The sequence below is a fragment of the Plecotus auritus genome (assembly GCF_963455305.1).
Source record: "Plecotus auritus genome assembly, chromosome: X".
Lineage (NCBI taxonomy): Eukaryota > Metazoa > Chordata > Mammalia > Chiroptera > Vespertilionidae > Plecotus > Plecotus auritus.
Genome location: NC_137784.1, coordinates 34,395,941 through 34,416,054, shown reverse-complemented (window position 1 = coordinate 34,416,054; position 20,114 = coordinate 34,395,941). Strand labels below are relative to the sequence as shown.

The following is a 20,114-nucleotide window of genomic DNA, read 5'->3' as shown; positions in this document are numbered from 1 at the left end:
CATCATGGCTACAAATGAGAATGAAAACACAACAACCCAAAATCTATGGGACACAGTGAAAGCAGTCCTGAGAGGGAAGTTTATAGTTCTACAGGCCTACCTCAAAAAGCAAGAAAAAATAGTAATAAATAATCTAACCCTACAACTCAAAGAGTTCAAAAGAGAGCAACAAGAAAAGCCCAGTGTAAGCAGAAGCAAGGAAATAATAAAGATGAGAGCAGAAATAAATGACATAAAGACAAAAAACAACAACATAAAAAAACACACACAAAATAATACAAAAGATCAACGAAACCAAGAGCTGGTTCTTTGAAAGGATACACAAGATTGATACACAAATCAAAACAAAAATGAGATACCATCTCACACCTGTCAGAATGGCTATCATCAAAAAATCAACAAGCAAGTGCTGGCAAGGATGTGGAGAAAAAGAACCCTTGTGCACTGCTGGTCGGAATGCAGACTGGTGCAGCCACTGTGGAAGACAGTTTGAAGTTTCCTCAAAAAGTTAAAAATGGAACTCCCATTTGACCCAGTAATCCAACATCTAGGACTATATCCCAAGAAACCAGAAACACCAATAATAAAGGATATATGCACCCCTATGTTCATAGCAGCATAATTTACAATAGCTATGATTTGGAACCAACTTAAGTGCCCATCAGCAGATGAGTGGATTAAAAAACTATGGTACATCTACATAATGGAATACTATGCCGCTATAAAAAGGAAGGGACTTTTATCATTTGCAATAGCATGGATGAAACTGTAGAGCATTATGCTAAGCTAAATAAGCCAGTCAGAGAAAGATAAATATCACACAATCTCACTCATATGTGGGATATAATGATCAACATAATTTGATGAACAAGAATAGATCCAGAGACAAATGGCAGAGGGGGGGGGGTATAGAGAAACCAAAGGACTAGTATGCATGCATATTAGCGTAACCAATGGACACAGACACTGGGGCAGTAGGGGTTTGTCTGGGGTGGGAATGGCTGGGGAGGGGAGTTGGGGGTCAAGCGGGGAAAAAGGAGACATATGTAAAACTTTAGACAATAAAAAAATATAATAATAGGGAGTTAGTTTCCAAAGTAGAAAAAGAACTTATATCACTTAACACCAAAAAAATAAACAACCCAATTAAAAAAAGGGCAAAGGGCCTGAACAGATACTTCTCCAAAGTGGACACATAGATGGCCAATAGATATATGAAAAGATGGTCAATGTCACTAATGATCAGGAACATATAAATTAAAACCACAATGAGATATCACTTCATGCCTGTCAGAATGGCTATCATGAATACATCAGCAAATAATAAATGCTGGTGTGGATGTGGAGAAAAGGGAACCCTCACACATTGTTGGTGGGCATGCAGATTGGTGCAGCCACTGTCGAAAACAGTATGAAGTTTTCTGAAAAAAAGAAATGGAACTTCCTTATGACTCAGAGTTTGCACTTTTGGAAATATATTTGAAGAAACCTGGAACACTTATTCGAAAGAATATATACATCTATATGTTTATTGCAGTGTTATTAACAATAGCTAAGATCTGGAAACAACCCAATTGTCCATCAATAGATGAGTGGATAAAAAAGCCCTGGTACATTTACACAGTGGAATACTACTCAGTCATACAAAAGAAGGAAAACTTACCTTTTTCCAAAGCCTGGATGGACCTGGAGATTATTATGTTAAGTGAAATAAGCCAGTGAAAGAAAGAGAAGTACCATACAATTTTATTCATATGTGGAATCTCATGAACAGAATAATTTAACAAATAATAGAAACAGAAGCATAGATGCATAGAATAGATTGACATCTGTCAGAGAGGAGGGGGTTTGAGGGCTAGGAGAACAAAGGTAAAGGGATTAAAACATATGTATGTGTGTTATCTAACCCTACAACTTAAAGAATTAGAAAGAGAGCAACAAGAAAAGCCCAGGGTAAGCAAAAGGAATGAAATAATGACCAGAGTAGAAAGAAATGACATAGAGATCTAAAGAAATACAAAAGATCAATAAAACCAAGATCTGATTCTTTGAAATGATAAACAATATTGATGAATATTTAGCCAGGCTCACCAAGAAACAAAGAGAGAGGACCCAAATAGACAAAATCAGAAACAAAAGACCCACAGAAATACAAAGGATCTTAAAAAATACTATGAACAATTCTACTCCAACAGGACAACCTGGACGAAATAGACATATTCCTAGAAAAATACAATCTCCCAAAACTCAATCAGGAAGAACCAGATAACCTGAACAGGCCAATAACTACTGATGAAATTGAAGCAGTTATATATTAAAAAAAAAATTCCAGCAAACAAAAGCCCTGGTCCTGATGGCTCCATGGGGAAGTTTTACCAAACATCCAACACCTATCCTCTTCAAACTATTACAAAAATTTCAAGAGGAAGGAACACTTCCAACCTCTTTCTATGAGGCCAGCATTACCCTAATCCCAAAACCAGATAAAGACACTACAATGAAAGACAATTACAGGATAATATTGCTGATAAACATAGACACTAAAATCCTCAACAAAATATTAGCAAATCTCATCCAGCAATACATTAGAAAGATCATACACCATGACCAAGTGGTTATGCTTATATGCACTACACTATGGAATACTATGCTGCTGTAAAAAGTAATGAACTCCTACCATTTGCAACAGCATGGATGGAGCTGGAGAGCATTACGCTAAGTGAAATAAGCCAGTCAGAGAAAGATAAATATCACATGATCTCACTCATTTGTGGAATGTAATGAACAACATAAACTGATGAAGAGAAATAGATCCAAAGACATAGAAACTTTGAACAAACGGTCAAACCTCAGAGGGAAGGCAGGGGAGTGTTGGTGGGGGGTACAGATCAACCAATGAACTTGCATGCATATAAGCATAACCTATAGAAACAGGCAATAGGGGGATGAAGACCTGGACTGGGAGGTGGAGGCAGGCAGGGTGAGGTCAATGGGAGAAAAAGGGGACATACGTAATACTTTCAACAATAAAGAATTAAGAATAACAAAACAAAATAAAATAAAAACAAGCCAGGAAATATACTTCAGAATTAAAAGAACACCTGAGTGTACCTTTTGCAACAGCACAGCATACCTTGAGAATTATTCAAAGAAGATACACTATATGGAATCTAATAAACACAATGAACTAAGGCGGGATGTGGAGGGATTGAGCATAAAAACATAAAATAAAAACAAAATAAAACTCATGGACACGGACAACAGTGTGGTGTTTGCCAAGCGGGGGGAGTAGGGTGGGAGTGGGGGAATAACAGGTTATGAAGACATGATTGGAGGTGTTGAACACATAAAACGGTATACAGATGATGTGTTGTAGAACTGCACCTGAAATCTGTAGAATTTTGTTACAGTAAATAGTGTTGTCCCGATAAATTCAATATAAAGAAAAAAAAGAATAAAAAGGGGGGACATTTTACTGAAAGTAAAGCAATTGGATTAAACGATTAAAATGGAAATCTCAAGGTAACTGTTACGCTCCAGGTGCAGAGTAACCCATCCAGATTGGAGGAGAGTATAATATTCCAGGAGAAGATTCTTCAAGATAATAAAATTGTTACACTGCCACATGTGTATAAATGTATTGAGAGGAGAGATATACAACTGTGGAAGGGTTTGAGGATAAATTAATAGTAAGTACGTAGAACATCAAGCAAGCAAACTTACAAAAACTAAGTAAATAATCAACTCCAAGGAAACAATATAATGTTATACAGAAAATGACAAATAACATTATAATACATAATTCAAATGTGAAAAACATTTACATAAACATTGAATATCAAACTAATCAAAATTATAAAATAATTATACTGGGAAGATAAGAAGTATGAATGTAGGTGAAATAATTAATAAGATACTTTGAGATATATTTTTAAAAACTTCACATTTCATAGTAGGAAATCAATCAATAATGCTTAGCACTGAAAATAAAAAAAGTAGTGATAAAAACAGACATGAGAGAGACTGCTAGTTTTTCTCCAGTATCTGCCTTCTCTCTCTTCCAGAATAAAACTTATATTGGCTTCCCACAATATAGCTGCATTTGTAGCTTCCCTTCCAATTAGGTATGACCAAGTCATTAGCCAATGGTATGTAAGTGAATGTGTCTTGTGACAGTTTCTGGGAATCCCCTTTCTGGTACATTTGTTGCCCTTCTTTCTCTCCATTTTTGTCATGCTGCCTGGACCATACATGCCATACTTTTGGACCTTGAGGACAAGGAATATATTGTAGAGACGGCAGACTGGAAGATAGAAGGTACCAAAGTCTTTGAGGACTTCATATGGCAGAACTGCTATGTCAGTTCTAAACTGAATATCCCTGGATTTGTACATGGAATTGAAATATCTTGTGTAGGGCACTGTTATTTTGAGTCCTTTTGTTACTCACAACCAAGCCTACTTCTAATTAATACAGCACATTATTTATAGATGGAGGTACATACCAAATAAATCATCTAAAAGAGGAGGAAGTGGTTGACTCTGGCTACTGGAAAATGGTAGCAGGGAAGGAATGAGAAATGTTTGTTTTGTAGCAAGTTCTATAGAACTTGACTCCTTAAGTTATGTGCATGCATAACTTTGAGTTAAAAATAAAAATAGATGACAATTACAACAAAAACACGTGTTCTTCTTTTTTTTTTTTTGGCTTTTACTTGGACTCCTCATACCATAGTTCTATTCCATTTAATCTTCAGTCATTTATTTGTATTCTCATGTCAAACCTTTAGCTAGAGTCTGAGCACCTTAAAAATAGGAAACATGTCTAATGCTTTTCTAATTCATTGTTAGTATATGTAACATGTAGCATGCTCAGTAAATACAAGATTAATTTTTAATTCCCATCTAGATCATAACAAAATAAAAAGCAAGACTCTGAACAGGACAGTATTTTGAGAATAGTATTTATTTTGATAAATCTGTTCTTTATGACTTCTCCATCTTTCTTCATGTATGTGTAAGACAAAAACTTTATTTCTTCCTCTAAAAGAGTTATGTGATTTGTCACTTGTTCTTTAATAGTACTTCTCTCTTTATATTCTGGGATGATCCTTTAGTTTGAACTGAAGCCTACTCATATTTGCTCATGAGAGCCAACTATTGGTATTTCTTCTGAACTCCACATTGAATGAGCCATAGGATCAACCATGGTGGGAATCTTCATACCATGGAAATCAATAAATGTTTTCCTTAGATGTCTGATTGTTAAACATTTACCAATATACCACTGTCACTATCTAAAGCTTATATCAACATATTTCAAAGGGAATGAAAAATTGCTGTTCCCAAGACAGATCAATATAATTTTCAACCTATTATTCATTACATAAGATGTGACATATATTTCAGATCACCTCATGTTACTGAGCTATATTTAAAATACCATATAATTGACTCATTTAATGTATACAATAACATGTTTTAATATAATCAAATCGTTGTGCAACAATCACCACTGTTTAATTCCAAAATATTTTTATCATGAAAAAAAGAAAACCTTTGCCCTTTAGCAGTCACTTCCCATTCCTCCATACACCCAGCTGCTGGCAACCACTAATTTGTCTCTGTACATGTGCCAATTCTGGACATTTCAGATAAATATAATTATATAATATGTGGTTCTTTGTGACTAGCTTCTTTCACTTAGCATAATGTTGTCAAGATTCATCTATTTTGTAGCAAATTTCAGTATTTAATTCCTTCACATGGCTCTATAATAGTCCATTATAGGCATATGTCACATTTTGTTTACCCATTATCTTGAAGAACATTTGTTTTATTGTTTTTTTCTTACTCTTTGGTATTATGAATAACACTGTTAAGAAAATCCATATATAAGTTTTTAAGTTGACACATGATTCATTTCTTTGGGTTATATATATAAGAGTACAATTTCTGGGTCATATAATTAATTTGTTAAAATTTTAGAGGACGGTTTTAAAAAGTGACTAAAACATTTTACATTTTCACCAGAAATGTATAATGGTTCCAATTTCTCCACATCCTAGCTAACAGTGGTTATCTGTCTTTTTTATTCCAGCTATCATAGTAGATACTAAGTGGTATCTCATTGTGGCTTTAACTTTCATAATTACAAGTAATGTTGAACATCTTTTTGTGTGTTTATTGACCATTTGTATATCTTCTTTGGATAAATGCTTATTCAAATTCTTTGCTTATTTTAAAAACTGCATTATTTGCCTTTTATTATTGAGATGTAAGAGCTCTTTATATACTGTGGATATACGTTTCTTATCAGACATATGATTTGAACATATTTCCTCCCATTATGTGAGTTATTTTTTAAAATTTATTGATGGTATTATTTACATAACCTCATAAAATTTTTAAAGCTTTCATTTAAGATGCTCACCAACAACACCATGAAAATTATTGAAAATGTCTTACCCGAACTATTTCACAGTCAACATTTAATTCAGTTGCAACTGCTTCAATTTTCTCTCTACAGATAGATCCAAGGCTGGTCATGCCATTGTCCCAGTACTTCTTAAGGGTGGCTAAGTCTTTGTCACTGAACTGAGTGCGGTCTTGTAGCTGTAGAACAAATTTTAAAAATTAGAATAATCAAAAGAAAGACTATTATAGATAGGATCATCATGGTGAGATGTGTTAGGTTACTTTCAATATATACATTAGTTAAATTAATTATGCAATTCTTACTCTGTGTTCCCCCATTTTGAAATGGGCATTTTCATGATATTTATAACATGAAAATGCCCATGACATTTATAACATGATTTTATAACATGAAAGTGTACTAGAATAAAAATTTTAGCTGATAGCAATTAAGCGATGTTTTTTGTAAAGGGTTATAATCACACAAATAATTCATGTCATTGTAAAAATTACAGATGCATTTTAAAAAGAAGAGAATTTCAATTACACACAATCCTGGAAATAACATTTGTTAACATTCTAATGTATATTCTTTCAACCTTTTTTCTATGATATATACATTTACATTCACACTACATATATTTAAAAAATAACAGGGTCAGGCACTGGCCAGGTTGCTCAGTTGGTTGGAGCGTCGTCCTGTGCACCAATGAGTTGTGGTTTGATTCCCAGTCAAGGTACATAACTAGGTTGCAGGTTTGATCCCCAGTTGGTGCACGTTCAATGTATCTCTCTTACCTGGATGTTCTTCTCTCCCTCTCCCTTCCTCTCTCTCTAAAATCAATAAAACTATATCTTGAAGCAAGGATTTTAAAAAAAGGAAAAAAAATAAAAACAGGGTCAGGATTACATCACTGTGCTGTCTTTTGATAATTTAATCTAAATTTCCATACACATAACTCTCCTACAAATTTTATAATTAATTAAAAAGGCATATAAAAATGTAAGACGATAATGTGGTCCTAAGAAAGCAATCATATTTATGACTTTAGGGAGTTTCATAATTAGCCTATCTTTTTTTTTCTTAGGGTTTTTAAACCAATAAACTATGGACTTTATATATTGTTTTAATTCAATAAATCCTGGCGGCATCCCTAGGAAGTAAATTAGAAGCAAGATAGAATATTAATCTCCAATTTGCTGATAAGGAGTCAGGAAAAGAAGGGTCAAAGGACACATTCAACAGGGCATAGAGAGTCCATGGCAGATATAGAAATAGGAATATTCTGATTTTATTCTAGTAGCTTTATCCCTATGATGTCTCCAATTATCTCAAGAGGTAGTGAAAAAACCTAAAAATTAATTTTAATTAAAATATATCCTATAAATCCCTATATGTGTATGTGTGTGTTTGTGATGAGAGTAAGTGTGAGAAAGCTAGAGAGCAAGAGAAAGCCTGTGAGAGTGAGTGAGTTTACGGCAAATGTTACAAATCATGGCATGAGCAATAAGGCTGCCTTTGCCTAAGAAGATATGGTCTGGTCCCACATCGAAGCTAGACTTCAAATCCTTCCTACACATACACTGCTTTCAACATTTCCTTTCCAGCAGAAATTTAAAGTGAAACACTCTCTTAAATTAGATTTGGGTAACAATGGAAAATAATGTATATAATATATAAAATATAAATAAAGTTATCATAGCTAAAACTCATGTAATACTACACAATAGGAGCAAGTTTGTTTTGAAGCTACATACTTTTGAAAAGGAATTTTAGCTATCAGGAGGAAAATCAATATGTGAATTCTTAGTTTTCTACCATGATATTGGAGTTAGAGTATATAATTAATGTGTCTCTTCATAAGAAATATAGTACATTTTTGTTTGTGTTAATTTCCTTATTGCTAAATCTGTTCTTCCACTTCTTAAAAAACACTGATAAGTAACATTTATTTCAAGTACTAGTACAAATGACATGTTCCCAATAAATAAATCAAAACATACCATCCAAATTTTTAATCAAATGGAATAACCCTCAAGTTATTTACAACATAAAAATCTCATTAGGTACCCATCCTATATTGATTGTTCAATACTTGTGAAGATAAACTTCTCAATATAAAACTGAGAGCAAAATAAATGGTAGTAAGGTCCATCATAACAGCCAGCATAAATATTCCTATATTTTTCCATTGCTATTGCACCAAATTCTTGAGTGCAAGCTAGCCTAAATTACTGTCAGAAAGGAAGAAATAATGAACAAAAACTGAAACACACTCAGGCAATTAATTTGTATTTCATTTAGAGGACATCCAAAGCTGATTCATCTCTTAAACTGAACTAAATAAAACCTGATTCCATTTGTTAGAAACATGCTGGATATCATACTTAGCAATGCTGAAGATGACTTATGGCAATGCCTATGAAGTAGAAACTTATGGAGGAAAAATGGTTATTTTTAAAGCTCCTAAAAGCTTTAAATAATAAAATCTATAATAATAAAAGCCTAAGCGACCATTGCAACTGAACAAATGACCAAACAGGATGTGTGGGGCGACTAGGCTGTCAGGGGGGTTAGTGAGGGGTGACCAAATGACTGAGCAGCAGGCTGTGTGGGGTGACCAGGCCCACAGGGGGGGCAGTTGGGGGTGATCAGGCTGGAGAGGGGGCGATCAGGCAGGCAGGCCGGTGAGCAGTTAGGAGCCAGTGGTCCTGGATTGTGAGAAGGATGTCCGACTGCCAGTTTAGGCCCAATTCCCCTTCGGACATCCCCCAAAGGGTCCTGGATTGGAGAAGGTGCAGGCTGGGCTGAAGGAACACCCCCATGCTTGAATTTTATGCACCAGGCCTCTAGTGAAGTAATAAAAATCAACTAGCATGATAACTGAATACCCATTTAGAATAGGAAGAAATGTTAAGTTCTTCCCTGAGGAAGTCTGAAGATTAAATCATTTTTTTCCTCCTATTGAACTTTAAAGCCACTTTCATTTTATAAGACATACCACAGCCTAACCCTTGGCTCAAGTGAGGGAGACATATTAAACAAATATATTGTTGATTTTGTGAAAAGAGTAATGTTCCAGTAACACTGAAAATCAAGGTGAAACCTGAGGGTTGATTCAAGTGACCAGATAATTGTGTAAATTTCACTATTGCAACACAACAGAAACCTTTTGGCCTCTTCACCAGCCTCAAGGACATTTCTAGAAAATGAGTTATTTGTTCCCCTTTTAAAAATAAAATTAGGTGACAAAACTGATATTGGAGAGCAAATTTTTGTGTTTTAATTATGTATCTCAGTTAAATGTAGAACTGAACTATATATTTGTACTCAAAAACAATCCCTTAAAGATGACAAATATTAAAATCCTTTTTAAAATCCATTTTTAAATTACAGTTGACATACAATATTACATTAGTTTCAGGTGGACTACATAGTGGTTAGACATTTATATACCTTAAGAAGTGATCACCCCCAATAAGTCTATTACCTACTGACACCATACATAGTTATTACAATCTATATATATAAAGAGCCAGGTTCCATAACGACCAAGGCTCGACCAAACACTGGAAGTCAGTGCTGGGTTGCTAAGGCGACCCAGCACTGACTGCAGCCAGTGGTGGTGCAGCGACCCAGCACTGACTGCCGAGGGGGCTGCGGATCAGACCCAGAGAGAGGCCTGCAGAGAGAGGCAGGGTCTGATTCCCCAGCCTCCACGGCAGCTGTTGATCAGCCATTGTCTCTCTCTTTCTCTCCCAGCTTTGCCAACAGCCATGCCTCTGTTTCTCTCCGGGCCTTCTCCGGGGCTGCTGATCAGCCTAGCCTCTTTGATCAGGCCCAGAGATAGGCCCGGAGACACTGACTGGAATAGAAACTGACCAATCAGAACCAAATCTGGGTGAAGTGCCAGGAGCCAATGGCTGCCTAGGAGGCGGAGCTTTTGACACGGACTGGCATAGAAACCGACCAATCAGAACCAAATCTGGATGAAGTGTAAGTTGCCAATGGCTGCCTAGGAGGTGGAGCTTTTGACACTGGCTGGCATAAAAACCAACCAATCAGAACGTAATCTGGGTGAACTGCGAAAGTAGAACCTAAGGTGGGGGCTGAGGAGGGAGGAAGTTTTAAGGGGAACAGCTATTTGGTATACGGTGTAAGAAAGCGGTTCAATTTTTTCATGACCAGTTAGGGTAGTATAGTGCATATGGCTGGCTATCAGTTCAGATATAGGGATTATGTGTTTTTGTCTGCCAAGATCATTTCTTCCTGCTGAAAAAGGCTTCCCCCCTCCCCATTTAAGCAATCTTATCCTATATAATCTATCTATACTACTAAAAGGGTAATATACTAATTAGACTGGGTTGGATGGCCATCTTCTGGACGTCCAACTTCCTTCCAGACAAAGCCATGGTGGTGGGAGCTAAGGCAGGGGCAGTTAGGGGTGAACAGGCTGGCAGGGGAGGGCAGTTAGGGGTGACAACAGGCCGGCAGAGGAGGGCTGTTGGGGGCAAGATCAGGCCGGCAGGGAAGGGCCATTGGGGGCAAGATCAGGCCAGCAGGGGAGGTCTGTTAGAGGTGAGATCAGGCCGGCAGGGGAGGGCCATTGGGGACAAGATCAGGCCAGCAGGGGAGGGCAATTGGGGGCAACCAGGCTGGCAGGGGAGAGCACTTGGGGGCAAGATCAGGCCTGCAGGGGAGGGCAATTAGGGGTGACCAGGCCTGCAGGGGAGGGCAGTTGGGGGCGACCAAGCCAGCAGGGGAGGGCAGTTGGGTGTGACCAGGCTGGTAGGCAGAAGCAGTTAGGGGCAATCAGGCAGGCAGGCGAGTGGTTGGGATCCAGCAGTCCCGGATTGTGAGAGGGATGTCTGACTGCCAGTTTAGGCCTGATCCCACAGTCGGACATCCCCCAAGGGGTCCCTGATTAGAGAGGTACAGGCTGGGCTGAGGGAACCCCCCCCCCCATGCACAAATTTCGTGCACCAGGGCCCTAGTATTAATTATATTCCCTATGTTATATTTACATCCCTAGGACTATTTTGTAACTACCAACTTATATTTCTTAAACTCTTCACCCCTTTCATCAAGTTCTCCAAACACGCTCTATTCTGGTAACATCAGTCTGTTCTCTTTATATATGAGTCTGTTTCTGTTTTGTTTATTTTGTTCTTTTAGATTCCACATGTAAGTGAAATCATATGGCACTTGTCTTTCTCTGACTGACTTATTTCATATAGCATAATATCCTCTAGGTCAGTGGTTGGCAAACTCATTAGTCAACAGAGCCAAATATCAACAGTACAATGATTGAAATTTCTTTTGAGAGTCAAATATTTTAAACTTAAACTTCTTCTAACGCCACTTCTTCAAAATAGACTCGCCCAGGCCATGGTATTTTGTGGAAGAACCACACTCAAGGGGCCAAAGAGCCGCATGTGGTTCGCGAGCCGCGATTTGCCGACCACGGGTCTAGGTCCATCCAAGCTGTCACTAATGGTGATATTTCCTTCTGTTTAATAGCCAAGTAATATGCCACGTATATTTGTACCAACACTTTCTTATCCATTCATGTATTGATGGGCACTTAGTTGCTTCCATGTCTTGGCTATTGTAAATAACACTGCAATGAATATAGGGGTGCATATATTCTTTTGAATTGGTGTTTTGGGTTTCTTTGGATAAATATCCAGAAATGGAATTGCTGGGTCATAAGGCAGTTCCATTTTTTTTTCAGGTACAACATATTGCTTTCCACAGTGACTAAATCAATCTGTGTTCCCACCAACAGTGCACAAGGATTCCCTTTTCTCCACATCTAGATCAACACGCAATTGCTTGTTGATTGATTGAAGACAACCATTCTAACTGGTATGAGGTGACATTGTGGTTTTAATTTGCATTTATCTGATAATTAATGCTGTTGAGATCTTTCAATATGTTTATTGGCCTTCTGAATGTCCTCTTTGGAGAAATGTCTCTTCAGGTCCTCTGTTGATTTTTCAATTTGATTTTTTTTTTTAGTGTTGAATTCTTCAAAATTTTTAGATATTAACTACTAAGGATGTATCATGGACAAATATGTTCTTCCATTCAGTAGATTGTCTTTTCATTCTGTTGATGATTTCCTTGCTTGACAAAAACTTTTTAGTTTGTTGTAGTCTCAATTTGTTTTTGTTTTTTTTTTCTTTTGTTTCCCTTGCAGAAAAAATATTGCTAGGAGAAATCTATATATATAAAAAGTCAGTGTCCGTCACGACCAGGATGACCAAAGGACCGACCGGTTGCCTCTCCCCAGCCTATAGGGGACTGGCGAGCTGTGGCAGGTGGCAAGCAGCGAATGGCTTGTGCTAGGCCAGCCCCTACCTTTCCCCCTCCAGCAGCACAGTGGAGCCCATGCCAGGTGGAGGCAGGAGAGTCATGTCCCACATCCTGCCAGGTTCTCAGACCCCTGTGCCAGCATTGAGACCTCGGATTCCAGCGCTTTTTTATCCGCCACAACTCCACAGCCCTGGTGCTGTCCAGGCAGAAGTTTTGCACACCTCACCTATCCGGCCCGGGGCCAGTTTCTCCATCTACTCTTGCCACCTGCTGCCCACCTGCTGCTCAGACACCCAAGCCAGGGACTTATTGCAGGGCGGGCTCAGATGTTCCTTCCTGCCCCCAAGGGTATGGCGGCCTTGGCAGCACCTGAACCCATGACCTGCCCCTGGGATGGTGGGTCTGGCCTAGGGATCCACAGCCCCTCCTCTGCAATGCCCCACCCAGAAGTGGAGGAGGGGACAGCCTCCTTCCTCTCCAGCTCCATCCCAGCACAGAGGCTGGGGTGCGTCTCCGCCCCCAACACCCTCGGAAACCCTGGGAAGAAGTGCCTGCCCACCCAGCGAAGACTGGTGCCTCAGGCTCCCCACCCTTGTGAGCCCACACCTGGCCTCACCAGTGGCTGCCACTCCCCTCAGCCATCAGCCCACCAGCATGGGAGCTGGCCTGCCTGAAAGCTGTCCTGCCTGAAAGCTCTCCCTGTGTGCCTCTCTGCTCTGCCTCTGTCGAGGGGACCCTGCCCCTGACATGCATTCATCAGGGTTGTCGCCATCTTGGGAAGGTCAACACCTGGCTGACTGCCAAGGCCTCAGGCAGTAGACTCCTCGTGGTCGCCATGACAAAGAGGTCATGGAGGGTCAAGACCAGGGGTGGGCAAACTTTTTGACTGTAGGGCCACAATGGGTTCTTAAACTGGACCGGAGGGCCAGAACAAAAGCATGGATGGAGTGTTTGTGTGAACTAATATAAATTCAAAGTAAAGGAGCGGAGGGGAGAGCAAGAGAACCGGATAGAACAGCCATATCCGGCCCGCGGGCCGTAGTTTGCCCAAGGCTGGTCAAGACACTGCCTCTGATTGAAGCAGGAGCTGTGGGAGCAAAGGGACCAAAAAAAAATGGTTATGTCCAACAGCCATCTAATTCACACATGGTGTGCGAATTAGTCATTGTTAGAACCAAATTTAGTACTGGTGTGCCCCATTTTAAGCAGACCCCCCAAATAGACTTACCATGTTGGTAATCCACTTTACTACAGAAAGAATGCATAAAGATTCTTTAAATAAGCAAAATATTTTGCACCTCATAGTACGAAACGTTTAAACACCATTAAAAATAATCTCTATGAGTAAAGGGAGTTGATATTAGCAAAATCTAATATCCTCAATTCAAAATGTCATTCAGAAATGCATTTATTATGTAAAATCAAAGTATGGGATCTAGGATTTGGAAAAAGCAACTTTACTTCACTCTACATGCTCATCCCCTCAGCCTTATGCTTTGCACAAAAGTCTCAATAAAGAGATGGAGCAGAAGAAAAAGTAATGCCTTATGGCACTGAAATTTATCAGTTTCTTCAACAAATATTTATAAAATTTGTATTAACTTTGTGCCTGTATTATAGAAACACAATACAGCTCTGTCCCTATCTTCAAAGGTCTTAAAGTCTGTGAGTTCCCGGTAAGGTAAACCTATAAACAGCCAAATAAGGAGCAGGTTCCAATACAATTCTTATTATAAAAATTACTGAGTAAAAAACTGTACTCACTCTCCCTCTAGAACAAGAATTAAAATGAGCAAATAAATATAATGAATGAATCTGAACTCCTTTGGGGACCCCAACCCTCAGGGACTAACACAGGTTTTGTGAGGCCTAAAATTTACTGAGCCTGAAGGACTAATTTTAGCGGGGGGGATTTTTTAAATAAGGTTCAAAAATGACTTCATTTAGAATAAAAAATAAATTACAAATAACTATAGGCATGGGGAATCTGTCCCTTTCTCTTTTAAATCATTTCGGGCAGGTTATCCAAAATGCTGCTGGTTGAAATTTGCTTGCTTTCTCCCCCATAACAAATCCAGCCCTCACAGGGGCTCTGAAGCTTCCTTAGCTTTGCCATAAAAAGAAAAAAGAAAAAAAAACAAAACAAAACAAAACAAAAAACATTTCAACAACACTCCTTTCTGAACAAAATTCTTTCTTTTTAAATTTTTTATTTTTATCAAAGTAGTAAATACATAGTTCATAATATATCATTTTTTTCCTAATATGTGTTTGTGTAATGGTATATCATTGTTGTTTTTATTCTACTATTGACACTATTATAGATGTCTCCCATCCCCCCCCCTTTACCCTCCTCCACCCAGACCCCCCACCTCTGGCCATCACCACACTTTTGTCTATGTCCATCCCCTCCTATATAATAAAAGGCTAATATGCAAATCGAGCAAACGGAGGAACAACCAGTTGCTATGATGCACACTGATCACCAGGGGGCAGATGCTTAATGCAGGAGCTTCCTCCGGTGGTCAGTGCACTTCCACAGGTGGAGTGCCACTCAGCCAGAAGCCCTGAGCTGGGGTGATGGCTGGCAAGTGCAGCAGTGGTGGCGGGAGCCTCTCCCACCTCCGTAGCAGATCTAAGGATGTCTGACTACTGGCTTAGGCTCACTTCCCTGAGGACATCCCCAAGGGCTCCTGGACTGCTATAGGGCACAGGCAGGCTGCGGGACCCCAGCCATATGCACGTTGGGGGCGACCAGGTCGGCAGGGGCTGGCCCTTAGGGGTGACCAGGCAGGCAGGCAGAAGCAGTTAGGGGCAATCAGGCAAGCAGGGGAGCAGTTAGGGGCATTAGGCAGGCAGACAGGTGAGTGGTTAGGAGCCAGTGGTCCTGGATTGTGGGATCGGGCCTAAACTGGCAGTCAGACATCCCCCGAGGGGTCCTGAATTGGAGAGGGTGCAGGCAGGGCTGAGGGACCCCCCCCCCCATGCACAAATTTCATGCACCGGGCCTCTAGTATTAGATATTTTACTGCTTATGCTTTCTTCTAGGAGTTTTATGGTTTTGAGTCTTACATTAACATCTTTAATCCATTTTGAGTTTATTTTTGTATATGGTGTAATAAAATGGTCTAGTTTCATTTTTGCATATATCTGCTCAGTTTGCCCACACCATTTATTGAATAGACTGTATATACACCATTGTATGTTATTACCTACTTTCTCATATATTAATTGAGGATCTAGTTGTAGGTTTATTTCTGGGCTCTCTATTCTGTTCCATTGATCTATGTGTCAGTTTTTATGCCAGTCCATTGCTGTATTGAGTATTATAGTCTTGTACTATAGTTTGATATTGGGTAGCCTAATACCTCCAAGTTTGTTCTTCTTTCTTAAGATTGCTGTGGCTCTTCATGGTCTTTTGTGATTCCATAAATTTTTTTAAATTATTTGTTCTAGTTCTGTGAAAAATGTCAAGGGTATTTTGATGAGAATTGAGTTGAATCTACAGATTGTTTTGGATAGTATGGATATTTTAATGATTTCACTTTTTCCTACCAATGAGCAAGGTATATGTTTCCATTTATTTGTAGCTTCTTCAGTTTCTTTCTTCAGAGTCATATAATTTTCTGAGTACTGATCTTTTATCACTTTGGTAAAATTTATTCCTAGATATTTTATTTTTTATGCAGTTGTTAGGTTAGGGGTCATTAGATGCATAGCTTGTGTCACTTTCTGCCATTTTGTGGGGACAAAATACTGTGTAGTTCCTCCAAATCTTGGAGTCCCTAACCGGTTGCTTTCTTTCCATCCTTCACAATTCTACTTTGGTGGCCTCCTGTATTACTTGCATGGTATATAGTTCTATTTTGTGGGGAAAAAATAAAAAGGAGTCCATATAATCCTGTCCAGTACTACTGTCCTGGCTTCCATTTTATTATCTCCAAACCTATCTAACATAAAATAACTTGAGTTATCTTTCTAAAAGTCTATTCGTGTCTCTTGTATATTAAAATATTTTAATAATTTCCCATGTATGGACAAGTTACACCAAAATGTCCTGATGTACTTGTTAAATGCAGATTTATGGTCCTCTACAGACCAACTGAGCAGGCTTTGTTGAGAAAACACAACTTCAATGTAGTTCTGTTATATTCATATTATAAACATCACAAAAGTTATATCATAAAAACAAAATTGTTAAAATATTAGTTACTCATCACTGGTAAATACCAAAGTGCACTACTACTAATATAGATTATTTAATGTTGACTGAGATGTTTATATCAATCATAATTCAATTATATGATCAAATTAACTGGGTTCATTAGAAGTAAAAAAAGTATGATGTTTTATTAATTATCTCTGAATGCTTTTTAAAACTGCAAAAACCTCCTCAAAGATTATTTAGTGTGTTGATTACTGCATTTTATTTGTTACCTTTGTAGTATGTATAAATAATATCATCACAAAATATATTCTTTGAGATAATGCAGTCTTATTGAGGTTCAGTTTTGCCAACTTTACAAATATTATTATAGTTTTCTCAATGACATTCCTACTAACACCACAGGAGAAAACACATTTATTCCTTTAAATGAAAGATTACTTACTGCTCTTTTTCTAGAACACCCTGTAATCCAAGGCACAGTTAGATTTCCTGAAATCTGTGGAAACAACAAATGGAATCTCAGTAAGGTATGCATTACTCCGACTTGGAAAGCTGATAAACACACAAAAAAAAATTCATATAAGACTTCAAGATAAGTTTTCATTTAGAGCATATTCCCCACCTAGACAATTCTGTTTCCTACTGAATGCAACAGATTTAAAGGGCCTTCTTTGGTGGGGAAATTTTAGAAGTGGTGCAAAGTTCCCCTGAAGATTCAAGGCACATTATGGGACATTGTTGAAGCCTGGAAGTATGGTTTGGAAAGCTATGGACAATAACATTTTTTATAATAAAATTGCAAGTGTTCTGTGAGATGAGTTACAATAATTAAATTAACTGTAGTCATCATGTTGTATATTAGGTCTCAAGATTTATTCATTCTACATAAATTTAAGTTTATTTTTTAAGCAGAAACTACTAAGGCAAATAAATACTGAGCAGCAGCTTACTATGTCAGCATTGCCACACAAGTAGCTACTACTCCAGTTGGATTTGGGGGATTGTTATAGAGACCAAGCTGATTCCATGAACTATGGCTCAGGTTAGCCTGTACTTTGCCATACTTTCTTCCTGGGACACACAAAGATTTGGAGTACTCCAAATTCTCACTTTCCCTCTCCTTCCTTCTCAAATGAGTACCTCCTGAGAAACTGATAAGGCAAATCAATATTGCTAAGTGGTGGGAAAATGGTATTCAATCAAACATTTATTGTGTTTGACGAATTATATTCAATCATAGCCTATGAATTACTATTATGCCTACTAATAAGAAGTGATGATCAGTCAATGTAAATAGTAAAGTAATATTGTCAATTATTTAAATTATTAGAGGCCCGGTGCACGAAATTCGTGCACGGGGTGTGTGTGTCCCTCAGCCCAGCCTGTACCCTCTCCAATCTGGGACCCCTCTCACAATCCAGTTCTGCTGGCTCCCAACTGCTCGCCTGCCTGCCTGCCTGATTGCCCTTAACTGCTTCTGCCTGCCAGCCTGATCACCCCCTAACCACTCCCCTGCCAGCCTGATCGACACCTAACTGCTCCCCTGCCAGCCCAATTGCCTCTAACTGCCCTCCCCTGCTGGCCAGGTAACCCATAACTGCCCTCCCTTGCCAACCTGGTTGCCCCTAACTGCCCTCCCCTGCAGGCCTAGTCACCCATAACTGCCTTTGCCTGCTGGCCTGGTCACCCCCAACTGCCCTCCCCTGCCAGCCTGCCCCCCCCAACTGCCCTCCCCTGCAGGCCTGGTCCCCCCCGAAATACCCTCCCCTGCAGGCCAGGGTCCCCCCAACTGTCCTCCCCTCCTGGCCTGGTCTCCCCAACTGCCCTCCCTTACAGGCCTGGTCCCCCCAACTGCCCTCCCTGCAGGCCTGGTCACCCCTAACTGCCCTCCCTTTTAGGCCTGGTCTCTCCCAACTGCCCTCCCCTGCTGGCACAGTCACCCTTAACTGCCCTCCCCTGCTGGCCTGGGTTCCCCCCCACTGTCCTCCCCTGCTAGCCTGGTTACCCCAAACTGCCCTCTCCTGCAGGCCTGGTCTCCCCCATCTGCCCTCCTCTGCTGGCCTGGTCACCCCTAACTGCCTTCCCCTGCTGGTCTGATCCCCCACAACTGCCCTCCCCTGCCAGCCATCGTGTGGTGGCCATCTTGTGTCCACATGGGGGCAGCCATCTTTGACCACATGGGGGCGGCCATCTTGTGTGTTGGAGTGACTGTCAATTTGCATATTTCTCTTTTATTAGATAGGATTACTGTCTTTGGCCACTATACTTTCCATTTTACTTTGAGTTCAAAATACACCAATATGATAAGGATAGGCTACACTGATGTAAACTCCAAATAATACTTTTAAGAAAAATTTCAAAATATATTTACTCAAGTTAAAATCCCACTACAGTAAAATGTCAATTAACTAGAATCACTGAGGGTCATGAAGTTTGAATAATTTATTTTTAAAATAGTGAACTGAGAGTGATAAAATGTCTATGGAAATATTCTTTAAAATATATAGTTTCTTGTCTTCCCACCAATAATTGGTATATGATGTAATGTTTATAAGCTAAATTGATTGCTAACTTCAATGAAGGAGGTAATGCTGCTAAAATAATCATATAATATACTCTTGAAATAATAGAGATATCCAACCATTTTGGACTATCTCTTCACATACTCCCATCTATTAGAATAATGTTTAAACTGACTATATAAAGTTGTTAGAGAAAACATGTTAAACCAAATGAATTACAAGAGACCCAGTAACTATTGAAAACTTACATATAAAATAATACATATAATAAAAATGGTTAATGTAATTTCTTTAAAGTTGGACACTATACATTTTAATATAAAGTGTGGTTTCTTGCTTAAGCCAACTGTATGCAATGAATAAAATTGAAAACTTCCATAACCACATTAATATACCAATGCTATAAATTCCATGAGATTTGTGAAGAAATGACTTTCACTTTTTTGTTTTATAGCCCTCTATCGTTGGCTTTGAATCTGTTCTTTAGTTCTGTATATTTCTGGTAAAACTCAGAACACCCGGGTATAGTAGTTGAATTTGTAAGCTTTTCTGATTCAAAGTACTGTATAAATATGTTTCCCATCAACTTGGGAAATTTTGTTTTGTGCGATAGTGATGGCAAAGTTTCTCCTTCACCAGAAACTATAAAATACAATATTTCAAATTAGCAAGGAAATATACTTCTTGTT

The 20,114-nt window shown here is 38.9% G+C and overlaps 1 protein-coding gene across 3 annotated transcripts in view; it reads right to left on the bottom strand.

Annotated features, from left to right (window-relative positions):
* Positions 1-20,114, bottom strand: part of HDX (highly divergent homeobox) — a 175,187-nt gene that overhangs the window by 62,942 nt on the left and 92,131 nt on the right. For 2 of the 3 annotated variants that reach the window (XM_080652344.1, XM_080652346.1), the window contains 2 exons: positions 17,346-17,399; positions 6,468-6,614 (listed from right to left, as the gene is read on the bottom strand). In XM_080652344.1, coding sequence (XP_080508470.1) covers positions 6,468-6,614; positions 17,346-17,399 — 201 coding nt within the window. The remainder of the gene's footprint in view (positions 1-6,467; positions 6,615-17,345; positions 17,400-20,114) is intronic. The other variant, XM_080652345.1, reaches the window with a different exon arrangement.